At 40.4% G+C, this 20,025-nt stretch overlaps 1 protein-coding gene across 2 annotated transcripts in view; it reads left to right on the forward strand.

Moving 5' to 3' along the window:
• Nucleotides 1–20,025, forward strand: part of LOC124622661 (tyrosine-protein kinase CSK) — a 285,377-nt gene that overhangs the window by 218,998 nt on the left and 46,354 nt on the right. The window contains exon 10 of one of the 2 annotated variants that reach the window (XM_047148455.1): nt 10,502–14,336. The exons of the other annotated variant lie outside the window; for it this stretch is intronic. Within the exon in view, the coding sequence (XP_047004411.1) occupies nt 10,502–10,585 (84 nt within the window). The 3' untranslated portion in view covers nt 10,586–14,336. Of the gene's footprint in view, nt 1–10,501; nt 14,337–20,025 lie in introns of those variants that run through there. 2 annotated transcript variants of the gene reach the window in all.

A 20,025-nucleotide genomic window follows, 5' to 3' on the forward strand; every position in this document is an offset into this window, starting at 1 on the left:
CAGTGGCGTACATGACATTGGGGGCATAATCAGTTGTTGGAAGTGGTGGATGTGAAATCACTGCACTGGGCGTAGGCTGCAAAAGAGGTAGAGGGGCAGGGATATGAGCATTGTGGACCTTGGAGATGCTGGCGCCAGTGTTCTCGATGGGCAGTAGGTTGGGGGTGGTGCTGGCATAGCATGATGGGTGGCCCACGGTGCGTTTGACTGTAGTTTGGTAGGATGGCATCTCGGGGGGCTTCGGTGATGGGTATGTTTAATGTGGTGGTGGGGATGGTGTTGGCAGTGGCATTGTCACAGGCATGAGTATCTACGGGGTTTCTCAAAGATGGTAATCAGGCTGCATAGTGAATGGTCATGCAGCATATAGCTGAGCTTTAGCCTATTAATCTAAATGCTGATAGGGGCGCCATGAAGATGCAAGGTAAACATCTTCTGGACCCGTTGGGCAGCCGAAGTAGTGCTGGTGAAGTGGGGGTTGGTGAGGATCAATGCACAGTATAATGTGTGTGAATGAAGTGAGGTTTCTGTGAATGGAATGGATGCTCTGTGGTACTGGGGGGGGGGGGGGGGGGGTCACAGATGAGCTACACTGTCCTGCAACCTGGCGACAAACCCGGGCTTGACATCATCTGTGGGAGGTTAGTGGGCTCTAGGAAATCGTCCGGCGTGGCAAGCAACTGGCTATAAACAAGATCAGTGGCTGATGTCTCAGGCTCAGACTTGTGAGTGATACGAAGGATGAGAAATATCCGTGGCAGGGCAGCAGTCCGCATGCTGTTCTGGCAGACAAGAGTGGCTTTGAAGGAATGGTGGAACTGTTTAACCATGCTGTTGGTGGCTGGATAGTAGCGCAACATCAGGTGCAGATCAGCCCCACAGAGTTCTGCACTGCACAAAAAAGGGCAGATGTATTTTGGCAGCTGCAGTCCAGTGTGATGGGGTATGGGCAGGCAAAATGAGCAGTTCACATGTAGTCAAAGATGGCAGCTTCAGTGGCAATAATAATGATGATGATCATGATGATGGTGATGTGATGACGAGTATTGACATTGCCTTGGGGCAGCAGGTTAACCTGTCCACCATGATGGGGAGGTAGTTGCAGCCATCAGAGGAAGGTAAAGGGCTGACGATGTCCACGTGAATGTTGGTGAAGCAATACCTGACATTCTGTGATGGCAGTGATTGGCATATAGGTGGTGGATGACCTAGGCACCCTGACAGATGAGGCAGATGCAAGGCCAGGTCATGCAGCCCCTCTGAATGCTTGGCCACATGAAACACTGCATCACTAGTGTGGTGGACATGTGCATGCCAGGGTGTGTCACATTCTGTATCCGAACAAATGCAGCCTTGTGGAAGGCAATGAAGAGGAATGGGTGCGGTAAGTCAGTGGATGTGTTGCACCAGATTCTGCTGTCTGAACTGGGAGATGATGCATGTTGAAGCAGCATCCAGGTGGAGACGGGCAACTTCTGGGTTGTGCCTTGTAGTCTAGGGATGAAATGATGGCACAGGTGTGGCTGAAGCAGATTGTAATGATGTTGTCATTTCAGTCGATGTGATGTGTGTCAGTAGTAAATTTGGAGATGAACAACAGCTGTTGGAACTGATGTGGGGAGCACTGGTCCATATCTATTGAGAGAGCAAATGTTATAGGCTTGTAGTCAGTGAAGATCATGAAGTGGTGGGCCTTCACCGAGCTGAAAGTATTTGATTGTCTCACAAATGGTGAGGAGCTCTTCTGTCATATGCACTCCAGCTGTTGAGTGGCAGAGAGAAAAAAAATGAGTGGCTGTCAGATGTTTCCAGTGTGCTGTTGCAGGACAGCAACAATAACATTCTGGCTGGTGTCCACCGCGATGGCAAGCAGGGCGATTAGGTAGTGTCTGCCAAGTCGTTCTTGGCAGCAGAGAAACTGTCTTCCATTTGTGGCATCCACAGCACTGATTTGTTTCCCATGTTTTGGCATTGTGAAGTGTGGCAGTGAATCTCTCCTGCATAATAGCAGCATTCCTCAGATGGTGATAGAAGAATTTTAACATGCCAAGGAAGAAGTATAAGTTCTTGAGTGTGTTTGGGCATAGGATTTAAAGGACAGCCCATGCCTCATTGGGCAGGGGACATGAGCTGGTGGTGGAGATGGTATGGCCCAGGAATACCACCTCACTGGCACCAAGAACGCAGTTTACTGTGTTTGAAACATCCTGGAAGTGTTTAAAAATACTGTGGAGGTGCTTTTTGTGTTCCTTGTGTGTTGCAAAGAAAACAAGTATGTTTGTCCAAGTAGGTGAAACACCAGTGCAAGCCTTACATGATGCCATTTACAAAACACTGCCACTTTTGGGCACCATTACAGAGGCCAAAGGTCATAAAGGTGTCCTTGTAGAGCACGATTAGTGTAGAGGTGCACAAATTCCTCTTGCAGCCTGCTGGCCCCTAGCTCCTCTGCAACCATTCACGCAGGTCAGCCTACCACGACGTAAACACAAAGAGTGCGCGTGTACTGAAGCATAGTGGGTAATGCGGCCGACTTGGGCTCCCGCAAGACCGGGTACCTGGGTTCCCGCAGGCCTGCCAAGCTTCATGGGACCCGCTCAGCTTGCTGCGCCTGACAACAGGTTGCGCTGTCAAGCTACCGTGACTATTGTAGCCAGGTAGTTAGCCCGCAGTTCATTTATCGCAACGGTGGGGACAGCACAATGAATAGGTCGAACGTTAGCGAGATTGAAAAAAAATTGACAGCTGGCAGATACATTCTGGTAACGAAATAGAGCACAAGTGCTGCATGGGAAACGTTTTCGTGTATTTATGAGGCCGCTTCAAATAAATCGGTAGGTGTGTCTCAATGCAAACTATGTAAAAAGCTCTTAAGTACTTATTCAGGAACCTCGAGTATGTTACGACATGCGTGAAAATTTGACAAGCAGTTCCCTCACGCCGTAAATGTCTTGAAAGAGGACAAAGATTTAGTGGCTGAAAAGTGCGTCGAAATGAGCGCTAAGGACCTGAGACCATTTACCAGTATATAGGGAGAAGGATTTCTTAATTTAGGGCAGACACTGATCAACATAGGTAAAAAATATGGCTCAGTTGATATTAAAAATATTATGCGTTCCCGAGTGACAGTAGCTAGGAAAGTTCAAACCTTAGCTCATAAAGTGCGCAGCAAAATGCTCCCAGATATACTGCATGCGATTCGTTCTGGTAAATGTGCCAGTACAATTGATCTATGTACAGACAATTACAAAGGGGTGCATTACATGTCCATGACAAGGTACTCTATTCCATGCACTGTCCGAAATATTATGTAGACAGCTATGTTCCTCTTGATGGTCAAGTGTGCAAAATTTCTTCAAGATCGGAATAAAACTGTAGGTTGGTGTATAAGTGTGTAAGTAAAGTACCCTCCGACAACCACCATTCAGCAGACAGCACCCTTCATCCTGCTTTGAATATCAAGTGTGCCAAATTTCATCAAAATCGGAATAAAAACGCGCAATTTGTCGAATTCCGTTAGGTATGGTTAAATGATGATGGCATTCTCTTGGGTAAAATATTCTGGCGGTAAAATAGTCCCCCATTCGGATCTCCTGGCGGGGACTACTCAGGAGGATGTTGTTATCAGGAGAAAGAAAACTGGCATTCTACGGATATATATATATATATATATAATGTTGGGGGTTTGTCTTTTGGTGCTCAAGTAAAATAAAAACTTTTAATTCACGTTCATAATACGACAATGACGCGCGCAGACTAAACGGCTGTGTAGCACAGCTTAGCAATAATGTGGGCAGGCAAGCAAGTTTCCCGCAGCCTGCCCGGGTTGGGTTCTGCTTGGCTTGGCTGGGAGTGAAGCAGCCTGCCCGTTCTGTTGACAACGCGTGGCCACCGGGCAAGCGTGGGCGGGTTAAAAGCGGAGCATGTACACCACTAGATTAGTGTGATAGTGGCGGTCTTCATGAAGTCCTCACATGTGACCGCAATCTGGATGAAAGCCTTGGCTCATTTGATCATGCTGAAGATGGTAGCCCCAGTGAGCACATTGTTGTAGCTGCGTTGAAGCAGCATGGGGTACTGCTCAGGGATGGTACGAGCATTTAGCTTCTGGTAATCACCACATGGGTGCCAGGTGCCATCCTTCTTATTGGCAGTGTGAAGGGCAGATGCCCACCTGCTCTTTGAAGGATGCAGCACTGTTAGCAAGCAGCTCTTCAAACTCAGCCTTGGTGATCATGATTTTGTCTGATTGTAGGACCTGTGGTCAGCAGAAAATGGGTAGCCTGGGGGTGGTGTTGATGTAGTGGACAGTTGAATGGCAGACACCCCCCTCCTCCGAAGTGCACTGGATGGGTGTGTGAGAGCGGGAAATTGCACCAGGAGATCAACATATGGGCCATAACACGCCTACTGCTTCACATAGAAGAAAACAGCAAAACAAGTGCCTCACTGTCATTGAGGCACTGGCCGGCAATCTCACAGAGCAGGTGGTAGTGCCCGATAAAGTCGTCCACTCAGGTAATAGATGTAAGAGATGTCTGACACAGTGAAGGTCCAGGGAAGATCACTTTGTAGGCCAAGGTGACTGGGGCTGCATGGACGGTGATGGTCAGAATTGGGGGAGGCCACTGTCATCCACAATACTGCCATGACAGCACTGAAGTGGATGAGCATGTCATACACTCCCGACTGGGCAGATGGAATAGTGGCAGCAAGTGGGGGATTGGCCTTTGGCACATCGCGGTCGGAGGGAGTGTTAGCGATAATAGATGCAGCAGCTGGTGTGGGCATCTGTGTGGCATCTGGCTCCTGGGGATGGGCTACTGGTGGTCACATCACTGCGAGTTGCATGTGCAAGTCGGTGTTGTTGAGTTCCACTTCTGCAAGGCACACAGTCAGGTCGGCAATATGTCGTGTGGTGCTGGTGGCAAAAGCCATGGCCACTAGGTCACACAGGTGAAACAACTGCAGAATAATTAACTTATGAGGCGAAGCAGACTAGTGTCTGTAGCATGAAAATGGATGTTGTTGGTGAGTTGCACACATGTTTATAAGTCAAAATGCATGCATAATGAGACAAGGCAGCCAAGAACTTGCTTAATTAGAAAATTAAGTAGCCTGAGTTCAACGGGTCACCAGTGTAGGAATGTTCCCTTACCCAACTCGCTAAATTAATTAAAAAGATGTGAAACGAGTAATGCTAGGTGCTGCACAGAGATCAGTGACCACACATAGTTAAGAAACAACACATTTATGAAACAACTAAAAAAATAAAAACTTGAAATGGCCTAGAAGTTGACAGATATAGGAGAAAGTCACTTATCAAGGTGATGGCACTAGATAAAAGTGCAGCTTTGTGAGAATAGTGGACACTGAACAAACTCACTGGTGCAGTAAGAACAGTTGACCCTTAACGGTCACTAACTCATGCCAGAGTATCCACCAGCACAACACTGATTCTTATCGGCTTGGGAAGCAGAAATAATTTCCTCTCATGGAAGAAATTGTTTAAGCGAGGTCCAAACCAAAGGCACATGTATAACACAGGAGCATGCTGGCAGCGATCGACAGAGCTCAGAACTTGGACAGTACTCACATGGGCACTAACACACACTGGTTGGAATATTTTGCAGCATGCACCAATTTATACACCAGGCTGCATAGCAGGTGTAGAGATATCATGAGTGAGTCTTAAAACTCATTGATAAATATCTCTGTACGACGCTTGTTGCCGTGTGCGTGTCCATAGCGGGACAGGGTCGAAGGAAATCTTGAGGCTGTGAGGACAAGATCAAGATATAGAGTGAGGCTAGGTTGGTGGAAGCCTTGCTAGGAGCTGAGTTATTGTTGTGTACCCATAGCCAGTGACCATAGTGGGCAGCATCTGGTCGTACAGTAGAATCAACAGCTTGGGGTTGGGAGTAAATGTGGGAAGGAAGAAACTCCCCGCCTTAGCAGACGGCCATGGAAAGCTAAGGAAAGTATAAACTGCTAAGACTGATGTGTGGTGAAGGGCCACCACACTGTGTTCTTACAGAAGAATCTCTATTTTTCATTATTCGATGTGCTCAAAGGCATGGACAATAATATTACTTCTGACTTCCACTGTGACAGTTTGAATGTCTGTGAGACCATCCAGGTTTAGGTTTCTGTATCTTGAATTTCTGAAGGTGTGGTTCCTTTGAAAGAACATGGTTGATATCTATCCCCAATCTCAGCCTGTCCCTTGTGTCTAATGGCATTATCATCAACCAAACTGGTTTATTCAGATAATCGAATTGTATACGTTTGTTGACAAATAATAACTACATATATTTATAATAACATGGATCTCTTTTATTATTACAAAAGCGAGTATAGAAGGAATATATGTAACACAGCCTAGTAAGCAAAAATATGTAATACATATGCATTTTGCATGTACAGTGCTTTAAAAAAACCTTTTAATTTTTATCGCTCTATGCAAACCTATCTGCTAATGAGCAGTTAAGTCACACATTTTCTTCAGGACATATATCTGATACTGATCACTTTCATCTTGAGTTTCAAACCATTGAAAGGCTGTATCTAGGCATGTAAATTCTTCAGAAGCAGCTGGTATATTTTCATCTTTGTTTTCTGGGCCACTGGTTGATGATCAGTTTTATCAACGACAAGCTGTAAAATTTTGCTATCCTGTATGATTTGGTGCCTCCATTCTTGAATGTCTTCTTGATTGCATTAATGGCAGCTGAGTTCTTTTAGCATATTGAGCATTTCAGACATATTATTCTGTTTGTCATTTTTAATTAGACTTTGAGAAATTTACACTATACTCAAAATTTTATTCCAGGCTTTCTTAATGGACATTCTTCTCTTTCTATGTAACAATTATTTTCTGTAATACCATTTGAAACTCTCATTAATACCTTGATCCATGGGTTGTAATAAGGAAGTTACATTATATAGAAGAAAAGTCACTTTTATGAGCTCACCCTTTTTGTTTAAGTTATCACAGGATGGATGAGATGATGTGTTGTCAAGGAGTAGTAATGTTTTCTTCCTTTTGCCATCCTTTAACAGATTAGCATTTACAGAGGGTACAAAAACTTCCATAAACCATTTCTTGAAAATCACACTATGCACCCAGGTACTCTTTTGTGAGGTGTAAATAATATGCATCCACAAACATATTAACATGTTTGAAACAACATGATGTCTTACTTTTACCAATAGGCAATTGGTGGCTACCTGTATCATTAGCACAAGTTTTACCAGGTGCTGCTAATTCATGACATGAAACAATAGTTTTTCTTGGCAAAGCTTTCCAATTGTGCCCACTTCTGTCAGCATTGTAAGTGTTTTTGAGAGCGTAACGTTTCCTCAACAATTCCCTTAGTTTGATTCTGAAAGAATCAGCTGCTGAAAAAAATGGAAAATAGTTTTCCTCCTCCTCACAAATGCCGTGTCTTAACTTGCAGCATTTTAACCATCCCGTGCTTGCCTTAAAATTTGACAACGTCCAGTTTTCACTAAATAGAATTATATTTTCACATAGAGTGGGATCAGAGATAGACCACTTGTAAACAGCATCATCTAGATCCGCGTTCCATGGCGAGCTTCTTAGTTGTACAGTTTGTCAATTCATCAGTAGAATCAAGCTTGCATATAAAATTCATGATGCTTGTCTTTTGCTCTTTATATCCATAACTTTCAAGTTACCAACCTTGTACTCATTAGATAACTTGGTTGCAGATTCACCTTCTTCTAATCTTTTTTTAATCTCATATTTATATTTCATAGAAAGGCCAACAGGTTTATGTGTAGGCATTTTACGTCAAAACTTTACTTCATGACGCAAAGTTGACACAAGTGATCATAACAGAGGGCAAGTGGTTACTATAGACGGCAACTTGGCATTGTCGTGGAGGGAGCGGGAGTGAGGGGGCAAGACCATAGCGGGGGAGGGGGAGGGTGGTGGCAGCACACATGTGCAAGTAACAGTTTGGTTAACCAACATCCAGATAATCAATGCTGTACTTTAACTGTAACTTGCCATTTACTTGTGGGCCACAATTAGTAAGAAAAGAAAACTAATAAAAAACCAGTTATTTGTCTCTGTTCTCAGCAGTATGGACAGACTAAGCTTATAGCATGACAGCATGTCTGACACCTCTCATCACTATAGAAGGTATTTTGAGAGCTGCATAGTATCAAGACAGAATCTTCCAAACTGCTGTATAGCTCTAAACTAAACACTTCAGTTCATCTTTAGGATAATAATGCACAAGCACACTGCTGCCTCATGAACCCCTTCCTCCAGGGGCAGGAATCAACCAAATGGAATGTCCTGAGATATCTATTGACATGATGCTGGTTGTTGATGCTTGGGATTAGTTGCAACTTCCAGTGCATCATCTCGGGAACTGTTTTCACACTCTGGATGATTTCAGGAGTGCCATTTAGGAAGAATGGGACATGTTTGAGCAGCAATGCCTCAACCTCATCGTGAACAGCATTCCTAGCAGAATCCAGACATGTTACAATGTATGGGGTGGTGACAAATGGTTTTGAATATTACCCAGCGGCTTTTGATTTTGCACATGCGCAATGGCATGCACTTTCAAAGAAAGTGCCTTGATTATACGAGGCCTGTTCAGAAAGTAAGCTCCGATTGATTGCCAAATTGAAACCACAGTGAACATCAGAAATGTTTTACTTGTAACAATTAGCTACACCTTTCAGTTACTTCTCTACGTAGTCGCCGTTCTGACTTAGACTTTTGTCATAGCGTTGTACCAACTTTTCAATAGCCTCATCATAGAAGGCAGCCGCCAGTGCTTTCCGCCAATTCTCCACGCTGGCCTACACCTCGTTGTCTGTGTCAAAATGTTGTCTTCAAAGACAGCGGTTCATGTGACCAGAGATGAAACTCAGGGGGAGACAATTGCGGACTGTATTGTGGGTAATCTTACATTTCCATTTGAAAACGATGCAGGAGCATCTTCATTGCCCCTGCAGAATGCGGCTGAGAATTGTCTTGAAGAAGAAACAGCACGACAGTTATGTAATGTTAGCTGCATAGCTTCAGGCGAAATTTCTCACCAGGCCCTCGTACTTGGCGGCAGACACTATTTTCTAGACATCTTTACGCACTCACTGCGAGCTCAGAAATGAGAAGAGCGACGTGATGCTAACTGGGGTTATACTAGAGACACTACCCAACACATCTGTGCAAAGCTTTATCGGATTTTCATAGTCGTTTCCATTTCGCGACCGATCAGAGCTTACTTTCTGAACGCCCCTCGTAGTTATAGTTTTAGTTTCGTGTGGCTCATTCTTACACTTCTTCCTTCTCCTCTGGAATCTAAGCTCACACATGTTCGCAGAAGGTGCAAAACTTTTTTGAGCAATTTATTTATAGCATATCAAGTTTTGTGAAAATAATCAGGTAAAAGGAAACTTCAGCTTAGTCATTTACATTCCATTCCAAAATAATTTGAGTTCATTCAGTTTTTATGTTTGTCATCAGTCTCTCTCTCTCTCTCTCTCTCTCTCTGTGTGTGTGTGACATCATCAGAAACATTGGAAGTTGATAGAATAATGAGTGGCTAATAAGGCAGATGGTGATGGGATGTGTGATGACCATATGACCAGATGACTAATAGTTCCACCTGTCACCTGATTTTCACGGTTTGGGTTGAACATCTTATGTGGATGACAGTAAGAAAACATGTTTTATTGCTTGTTTCATTTATATTTTACAAAAGAGCATCATAAGTAGGGAATGAGTTTCCATAGGTGCCTATTGTCAGGAAAGAGCAGTCAAAAAATGTGGTGTGGTACCAAGAGAGCAAGAGAGAGACTTGGGCAAACTGTTGACATTGCAATATCTCTCTGTGTTTCCTTTCATATAACATAGCACTCGTCTACATTTGAGTTACATTAGGGTTTTAGAGTAAGAAGTTAGAATTTTTAGAGTTCACTCTGTGTAGTTGCAGTATTTAGAAGAGTATGATATTACTGTTAATGTATGTAATCAAAGCGTGCACATAACTCTGGGCTTCATACTTCATTTGTCTGCTGCTGTTAGACAGTTGCACAGGTTACCCAAACGATGTAGATACAACACCTCCATACTTTATTAGTTGATATAAATCCACCTGATGGTGGAGGTATAATACTCCAAAACAATTAGGGGGAAAGTATAGTATAATAAATGTGACTGATTACAAGAATTAGTATTTTCAGTTGGAATAATGATACTAGATTCAGAAAACAGTTTTATTTTCTCTATCATTTATTTTGCCAATAAATATTAGTTTTTAACTGAGGCTGCTGAAGAGCAAGTGTGCAAGTGGATTTTTATCTATTTAGTAGTAATAAACAAACAACAAACACAATCAGTTTCCATACTTCTCTCACATATCTTTAATAATGTACGTAGTAGCCATAGTGGTTAAGTTTTCCATGTAAAGTGTAAGATGATGATGTAAAGTTGCTATTGTTAATTCTTTTCTAGGCATGGGATCTAGTACCTGATAAGCGGCCAACGTTCCGTGAAGTGAAAGCAAAGTTGGGTCATCTTAGGGCACAAACTACGTAAATGAAAGGATATGCTATGAAGCAGATCATATTTCTACTTCTGCCTGTCGTGTGTGTGTGTGTGTGTGTGTGTGTGTGTGTGTGCGCATGCTTGGATTTAAAGTTGAATTATGTGATACTCCTGGCTGCATAAAGTGTGTTTTGGCTGTTTCATATGCACATATCTCCATCTTTGCAATGTTGTAATAAGTACTTAGGGATGTCAATTGATACCTGCTTTAAAGATTTGTCTTTGTTCATACAGTGCAGGAATGAGGGAGGTGAGCAGTTTTACTTTATGAAACTGTAAAAATGAAATATTAAGTCAGCATCAGAGGTTCCTTTTCCATTTGATGTTGGTTGGTTTTTCACCAAATTAGTCATTAGTGAATGCCAGATTTTCATTCTTGAAGTTTATGATGTAAGCCCACCTTTTTAACGTCACAGTTTTGCCGATCACCTGTTACCTTTTATAAATATGTTCCAGTAACCCTTTAAAATCCTCTGAAATGTGCAATTTATATTCTTACATATATTTAAATTTTGTATATTTATGTAAATAATAATGAATTTGTTAATGATCAAATATGATTATATTTTAATAATTATTTAATGAGAGTTCTAATATATATAGTTACAAAATCACCCATAAATATATCTATTTATACATATGCAAACATGTATGCAGTGTATAGTCTAACTTCTCACTTAATGTTTCATAACGATCTGATACACTGCTATCTTCCTGTGATTTTGTGTTAGTAGTAATTTCTTCTCCAGTCATGCTGAGCAAAACCTATGCCCACAATACCAAGATATCTATATTGTGAAATTCTTCAGCTCAAAAAAATATGAATGATGATAAGTCAAGTTCTAGAACATTTAAATAACAATTCAGATATGATTATTTTTTCTTTTCTGTTTGATTCTGTAGCCATTTTTGAGTCATCTGTTCATACCAATTACTACAGAATCATCTGCTCCTCCAAGTCTTTATTGAATAATAAATGTTCATCCGAAAAATGTTACATTGAATGTAGCTATTAAATTTAGGCATATATGGACAAATAGTTTTGGACTTCATCATCAGTTAGAATGAAGAGCTCTTTTGTAGTAAAGCTGATCAATTATAAGACTGCTTTCTTTACAATGTTTATTCTTTGCACAAAGTCAATGTGTTCATCAATATTGTCCTGTTACGCTAAAATATCTCAGGCCAGCTTTGATAACAGGCCACTGAATTTATCATTCATCTGTAATGGATTTTTGTAGAGCAAATTGAAGTAGCTTTTTCAATTTTTGTGAATAAATATTTAGAATGCCAAAAAGCATGTCTTCTTTATGTGTTGAATTTGTGCAGTTAACACCTTTTAGCAGTGAACGGAGGAAACATTTATAAATTTGTTATTAGTGGACATAGTGATTATAACTATTTTTGATGTTATATTTTAAATACTTGCATATTTCTTTATGTTTTCCTAAGCTGTTTCCTATACATTTACACTACAATGGAACATGGATTGACATCCCTAATGAAGTTTTCTGGAGTATTCATTAAATATCATTATCATCTTTAATTGGATTTTACTTGTTCATTATTGCATTTTCTGTTACTGACTTAATTTTACTCAGTAGTTATTCCAAGTCATGACATACATAACAGATTGATATTTGATGAGATTTGTAGTATTTAAATTGTGTGTGAAGAAATTTATTGAAACTTATGAAAATATTTATATCCAGTAATGAATATTGGCACCACAGGAGGGCTCCCATCATCTGTTACTGAAATGTTTGTTAAAATTGTTTATAGAAAGTTTTCTCTTAAAAGAAACTACAATCAAATATAGAGGAAGAAAAACTTCTACTTAATGGATCTGTTCATTTTCACCTTGTCTGTTCTTGCTGTCTCTCCCTACAGCAAGGTTTCAAAAGGATTTCCATATTTAATACCTGTATAACCCCTGTCAGCCAGTGAGCATTTTCCTCTTTCCTGGCTGAATTGACTGCTGGCTCCAAAAAGATAATGTCTGTATCTGCATAAGTGAATCACATAGAAGTTTTTTTCACTCCTCCTTTGATTGCAGGATCTGTTTTGTGGACCCTGTAGTTGTAATACTACATTAACACTATTACACAGTGCTGTGGCACTATGCTCAAGTGTCTTAATCATGTAAAAAATACTATTTTACATGTTAGTGAATTACTTCTGAATTGTAAAATGATTGTGGTGTATATGTCTTATTTGTCCAGTCACATGTAAATGGTGCTTCACCATTCTTGAATCAATTTGTAATGTGGTTTTACTTTGGCATTGCACTGATCCCAGCAACATTTGTTTGTTCTTGACATGATTTAACTATGAATTTATGTAATGAAAAATTACCATGAATCAATTTAGATTTCTATCATGAAAAAAACTGCTTTATTTTAGTTACTTACTCATATATAGTGTACTGTCTGTGTCTGAAACTGAAAAATTCCTGAGGAAAAGGTACAGTTAAACAGTTTGCTCATCTCATATGTTGAATCATTGCTATACAGCAGATAGGAAAAATGCAAGTACAGGCTGTTTGGCTACTTAAGAATACATCCACTCACCAAGGACCAGTGTTTGAGAAATACTATGGTGCAAGGAAGTTGAAAGAAATTGATAGTTTTGCTGACTTCATTGTTCCATCTGTCTGCTGGTAAGGTCATCAATGACATCATTTCCTCAAAAATAAAAACCATGGCAATTACTACTTCATTTTATAAAAACCTATCAGCTCATTTGTAATAATGCCAATATTTAAATGTTCCTTCATAATTATTTACTGTGAAAGGTAATATTAGCAACATGCTTTTTAGGTTACTGGACATGAGCCGTATGAGTTTATCTCAGTTTGGCTGTAAGTACCAAAATATGTAGCTTCGATAGTTGTTACTGTATGGATTACTGCTACCCACTTTATGAAGTATTGTGCTGAATTACATGGAGATATGAGGTTCCTCATTTTTATATTGGTGCCTTGGTTTTCTTGAGAAACTACTGTCATTACCAGAATTTGTATTTTTTTAAAATTATTGACATGTGTTTTTTGAAACTCACTATGATGGCTTCTTTTACTTGTTTTGGAATTCTTACCTCAAATATTAGTATGCTGGTGACTGAAGCTGTTGGTGCAGCATGTATCTCAATGAAGAAATAAATACTTAAGTGGGAATAATGTAATTAGTGTTTGTTGAACTGTTGTATCTGTTGAAATTGACACGTAACACTGTGTTACAATAGTTACAAAAAATTGATGCCATGTGTCTACACAGTTAAATAAAAACTTCCTTTTCAGTTATAAAACTAGGAAACAATGAAGGAAACGTGAAAGTTGTGAGATGAAAGATGTGTGTGTAACACAGTTTACATATTCCAGCCATTTTAACTATATCAGACTTTAATACAATAATTATTTTTAGGAAATATTAATGTTTTGCAAACATTATGTTTTGAATATTTTACAATACATTTCTTGCAGAATGCTAAGAAATTGAAATAAGAAAGACTTTCGTATACAAGAAAATGTTCTGTCATTACTGGAATAATGGGAATGTTTAAGGTCTATCCCCCAGATGCTCAAGAAGAATATCTTTTATGTCTGATAGTGTGTATGTGTGTGTGTGTGTGAGAGAGAGAGAGTTAGACTATGGTATGAAAAAATTCTTCTTTATATTTTGATGTATATTGTCTATGTAAATAATACTGTATATAGTGAATAAACCATACGAAACATGACTGACTTCATGCATTTTTTATGGATTATTATTATCAGTTCCAAAAATAAATTATGCTTATTAATATTTAAGTATTTTAGAAGTGATGGGAATTAGTAGAGATGGTAGTTGTATGTTTATTAATTGTGTGTTGATGGACCAAATTTTCAGCATGAAACAGAAAGTACACAGTTCTCAAGTCAGCTGAAGATGGCTTCTGTCACCCAGAAGAATAGACACCACCTTTCTAGGTATGCAGGGCTGAAGGAAATAGGCCTCGGCATGTACCAATGCACTCATTTTGTAGGCCGAGAAAATCCCAGTATGGTAACAAAAAAAAGACTAGGCAGTTCAACTGGCCAAACTTACATACAGAACATTAATACTTCTCGGGGGGGGGGGGGGGGGGGGGGGGGGGGAAAGAAAAAGAAAAGAAACACCTATTCCGTATAGTATAGTGTGTCATACATATAACCAATATGCCTCATGCCTGAGTTTCAAGTAACAGTGAACTGACTAAAACAGAAAAGATAATATTAACATTTAAAAAAAATGTAGTTACAGGAGATGGTGGAAGTGGTAGCCATGGGTGTCCAGTCTTCATTGACTTCATGTGATGACGTTACCAGCAACACACTGTAATTCTGCAAGCATGATGTTAATTTCTCTAGTTATGTTCGATTTAAATATTGTCTGTGTGAGGATTGTCAGCATACACATTGTTTTTTAGTGTGTCCCATGTATAAAAATCACACATTAAATCCTGGGACTTTATGGGTCAGAGGCCGCCTCTACTGACAACTTTCCAAGATTTTTCATCAGAATGTTTCCCCTGTATACAGGGATGCAGTTGGCCAGGGATGCACCTCTGTCAGGGGCTCTCTCAATGGGCAGGAATGCACAATCCGTACAAGTAAGGGGAAGTGTTATTAGTAAAACTGCTGATAAAAAGCTCCTCCTGAGCCCCTGGATCGACTTTAACCAAACTTGATACACGTGCTACTTACTATCTGCAAAGATATATTGGAGGAGGCGGGGGGGGGGGGGGGGAGGAGTAGATTGAAACAGACAGGAGCAGGATGACATGGACAGAGAGAAGGGGTTGGAGGAACAGTACAATGAGAGGGAGGAAGAGATGTACAGAATGAGGGTTGTGGATGAGTTGGACAGAGAAAGGGGGAAGGAGGAGGTAGAGTAATATAAGACTAGATTAAATACCTATCCTGCCAATTTTGAGAACTCAATTAGTGTCTTATATGTACAAGACATAATTTCTAGCCAGCACTTAAATTCAAGAGGCAGAATGTTTGTACTGCCAAAACCCATACACATAAAAGTAAGAGTGATGACATTATTCTAACTTTCGTAACTACATTATTGGTTACCTATAGCAGACTCTGTATAAATAAAAGAAGATTGTATAATAGGGACCAGCCAAATGAGGCAGTGCAGCTATTACAATATCTACGTCACATTCAGGAAGATGAACTTTGCTCTGTGTGCCCACTCTTATTTGGGTTTTACATGGTTTGATAAATCACTTCAGGCAAATGCCCGGATGGTTCCTACATCAAGACCAACTGTAAACCTATCCCACCCTTGTAGAAAGTACCTATGTATCTGGTACATATATTTTGAACTATTGATTTTCATTGTATCAGCATGACAATTTGTGTACCATTGTGAGATGATTCTTGACTGAATGAAAATAAAATCACTCTTACTTTGTGTCTGAGAAAATAAATAATCCTGTACACAATTTGTGTTATCTTTAAATGTGAGAAAAACTTTGCACCTCTAATTGAGTGAACGGCATTGGATCACAGAAGTTCGAATGTATAAATTCACTTGCGTTTGATGAATGAATTCTGTCTGTTGTTGATATTAAGCCAATGGGTCTTGCGTAGTTGACTGGGTTTACAAAATAAATTTTCTTCTTTTATTACAATAAGTCCTTAAACAAGTCCTTTGGCGGACATTTGCTGAAGCGTCCCATATACTGATGTGTCCCAGGCATTAATTCCACTGCTTCAGACCAATCAGCAGTGTTTACTCACTTAAGTGGATTTTGTCCTGAGAAACAACCTACAGTTTCTTCGTTAGGACTAACTTTGAAGTACCTGCTGCAGCACCAAAAAAGGGAGTGTTTTCATAGCCAGTACTCCGTTAGACATAAAACCTAGCCATCAGCAGGCTGCTGCAGAGGCTAAGTCTTGAGTCGATCACCTAAGGTGTCAATAAAACTGGCCACCCTTCAGAATTTTAAGTTCTGGCATCTACATAACCTGGTGACACTGCTGAATATGGTAGTTTCTGGAAGAAACATTGCCCTCTGCTCGAGGTGGTGGTGGTGGTGGTGGTGGTGGTGGTGGTGGTGGTGGTGGTGGTGGTGGTGGTGGTGTGCTGTATCTGCTTGGTAGTCTAGTGGTCAGCATTGTATTTTTAACTCTTTTAAACTCTTTGAGGAGCAGGTAAGGACCATAAAAATTTACCCTAGAGGGGCATGAACAATATTACATATTTCAAATTAGATCCACTTGCAGCACTTCAGTTTTATTATTGTGATATGTTTTATACGGCAAGTTTGTAAAAATTCTCCTGAACAGCAACAAAATATTAGCACTAAATGTGGTTATCACAGCTAATCATCGTCTCAAAGTATGCAAGTTCAATAGTTGGTGATTCAACTTTGGTATACCGTATTTACTCGAATCTAAGACGCACTTTTTTTCCGGTTTTTGTAATCCAAAAAATCTCCTGCGGCTTAGAATCGAGTGCAAAGTAAGCGGAAGTTCTGAAAATTGGTAGGTGCCGCCACAACTAACTTCTGCCGTCGAATATATGTAGCGCTACACAGGCACGCTTTGCAGGCACAAAGATAAATAGTGGCGCAAAAACTTCTGCGTCAGTAAATAAATTTTAAAAAAGGTGGAACACGAGCTTTTTTCTCCGCCCCGAGTTTCGACCACCGCATTTTCATACATTATCCAACGAAGTAAATACAAATTTCATATTGTTCATCTTCAAATGTAGCAGCATTTCAATGTACTACGAAAATCCGACTGGCAAGATTGTTTGGGATGTTTGTCAATATGGCCAACTCTACGTTCTGAATTTTTTCCTACCTGTGAGAAGAGATGGTTGCTAATAGGAACTTTTATGAATTGTGCATCACATGCAGTATTCTCTTCACCATAAGAATAATACGAATATAAACATTTTGCCATGTATTGTTTCGTGTTTGCTGCTATCTCATTTAAATCCTGTCTGCCTAATAACCTTCGAAACTAGTGTGAGACAACAGCAAATGGGGGAAGAATATACATATCATGTCATGTTTATATTCGTATTATTCTTATACCGAATAGTGATACAGTCAGAAATGAACCACGACAATTGATAGATTTTTAAATCTAAGATGACTCTAATTTCTATGCAGAATGTAATGTACACGAGAAGTGTCTGCAAAGATCTTCAAACGGAGAAAAATTTTAGCTAAACTCTTGTTCAGAACATCTATCATACGCAGTCTATTATTTGGTTCTTGTTGATCATTATCAAAGAAAGCAGCAGTGTAAGTAACAACAACTACCAGTCTCTTGCCATTGTTTCGCTAATGAGACAATTCCTCTATTTCTTTTATTGTAAGCGGGGGTAGTGTGCACAAAAAGCAAGCCATGCCACGAGCGGCGACAGGTCGTAAACACTCATTATCAGAATGCGACAAACAATGCATGACACAGTACAATAATGCATTTTCAGCTTAGAGTGACGTAAACACCTATAACAAAGAGAACGGCGCTTATCAGATCAAAGAAAAATAAGCAATCGATTCAAACCAGATGAAGCACGTGAAAAAGGAAGGGTATCCGTATAAATACGGACGGAGCGACTGGCGCATAGCAATGGCTACCTGGTAAAGCTTGACTGCTAAGCTTAAGACTCGAACCAAACTACTGTAGCTGTATCGTCATTCATTCGACCTAAATTGTCTCTCATATTACAATAGACCAACTTTGTTTCGATTTGGAGGTGCGGCCTAACATTTTTCAGGTGCGGCTTAGATTCGAGTGCTGCTTAGAATCGAGTAAATGCGGTAACTGTCTTTTAATTTCTGTAGTATCTGCTGAAACAGTTCTTGCTGCCCTCATGAAAATAGATACTTTGCACACTGAGCACATTCACATGGTTCGGAATGTGGTTTTCCTTGAATTGCAAACTGATCATCATGTAGATGATGAGTAAGTGGGCTGATGTTTACCATTCCTCGTGACGAATACTTTCATGTACATAGGCTTGTGTGCCTTGATCTCAGATGATAAATTATTTTTGAATACAGACGATGAAGCAAGAGCCAGTGAAACTATTCTTGGAGTGAACAAACTTTTGTACACCTCTCAACAGCAGTCTTTGTTGGAGAACTACTCCATTTCAGTCTCCTTGTGCATAATGAGTGCATTTGTTACACAGCAGGCTACAAAGCAAAAGAGCAATCTCATCCACCATCGTTTTTTCTGTCTGTAACATAGTCAGTCGATGAAAATAATCCACATAGTTCATGCGGGAATTGTACGTGTAGTTAATGCTGGAATTGTAATTTTTCGGCACAAGATGACAAGTAATATTGGTTATTGTTCCATCTTTCATCCTTTGACTTACCGTGGACGCATCTGATGGTGCGTAACATGTAGAAATCATATACACTGTCTGTTATCCTTCTGTCTGTAGCTAAATACTCGTTCATTGCTTATTAGATAATCGAATTGCCTTCTCTCAAGTTCCTTTTCTTCCTTGTGTTTTGGCATGGACCCAGGGAGGGGTGATTGCTGGAGCTGCTGCCTTCCGAAATTGTCGATTCGTTCCTCTGTCACGAGGTGTGACCTGAGGTGTGAAAAATCATTTAAGATGGGTGCACCCCTGATGGGTGAGCATGCCATTGTAGGCACTGGGAATTGTGGGAGTTTTCTCGCAATGTGCTAATCGTCTTCTTCACCTTCAATGTGTACTAAACATAAATGGAATGAGGCTAATGGTTCAAAGACCCTCCCAGCTGCACCATGGTTCCTCGTGGTTTCACATTCTGGAGTCCTAGGCTATGGTAAATCCATGTATTATTTAGAAAGGTGTTGATGCAATTGCTGAGCCTGTGAAATCCTGCTCTCGTTTAAGAAATGGCACTTCACTTTTTGAGACTACTTCTAATTCTCAAGCTCAACAACTGCTTGCAGCTTCACTCCTGTATGGCTATCCTGTTCGTGACGAGGCCAATCAAGTGCTGAATTCTCCCTGTGGTGTTATTTACACTAGGCTGCTCGATAGTATGATGGAGGCAGAAATCCAAATGTACCTCTCTGAACAGGCCGTCATTGCAATCCATTGGGTGATGAAAAGGCAGGTACATATCCACAGTGCCCACAAACACACTTTTTTCCATCAAAGCGGGCTATGAAATTATGGACAGTCTGATCGTACATTCCGAACCCGATGTGCTTACCTGTGTCATCGTTGCAACTGCACTCCAATGTCCTGTTGACACCTGGCCAAGTGCGTAACCTGTGGTAGGGATACTCACGAGGGCGATTGTCTGCCTCCTTCTCCTTGCTGTATTAATTGTAAAGGCAGCCATGTCACCTCCTCCCGAGATTGTCCCATGTATCTTGATGAGCGGATAGTCCAGGTGAAAGAAAAAGTGCCTTACCCAGTCGCTTGCAAGTT

This window comes from Schistocerca americana, chromosome 7 (assembly GCF_021461395.2).
Source record: "Schistocerca americana isolate TAMUIC-IGC-003095 chromosome 7, iqSchAmer2.1, whole genome shotgun sequence".
Taxonomy (NCBI): Eukaryota; Metazoa; Arthropoda; class Insecta; order Orthoptera; family Acrididae; genus Schistocerca; species Schistocerca americana.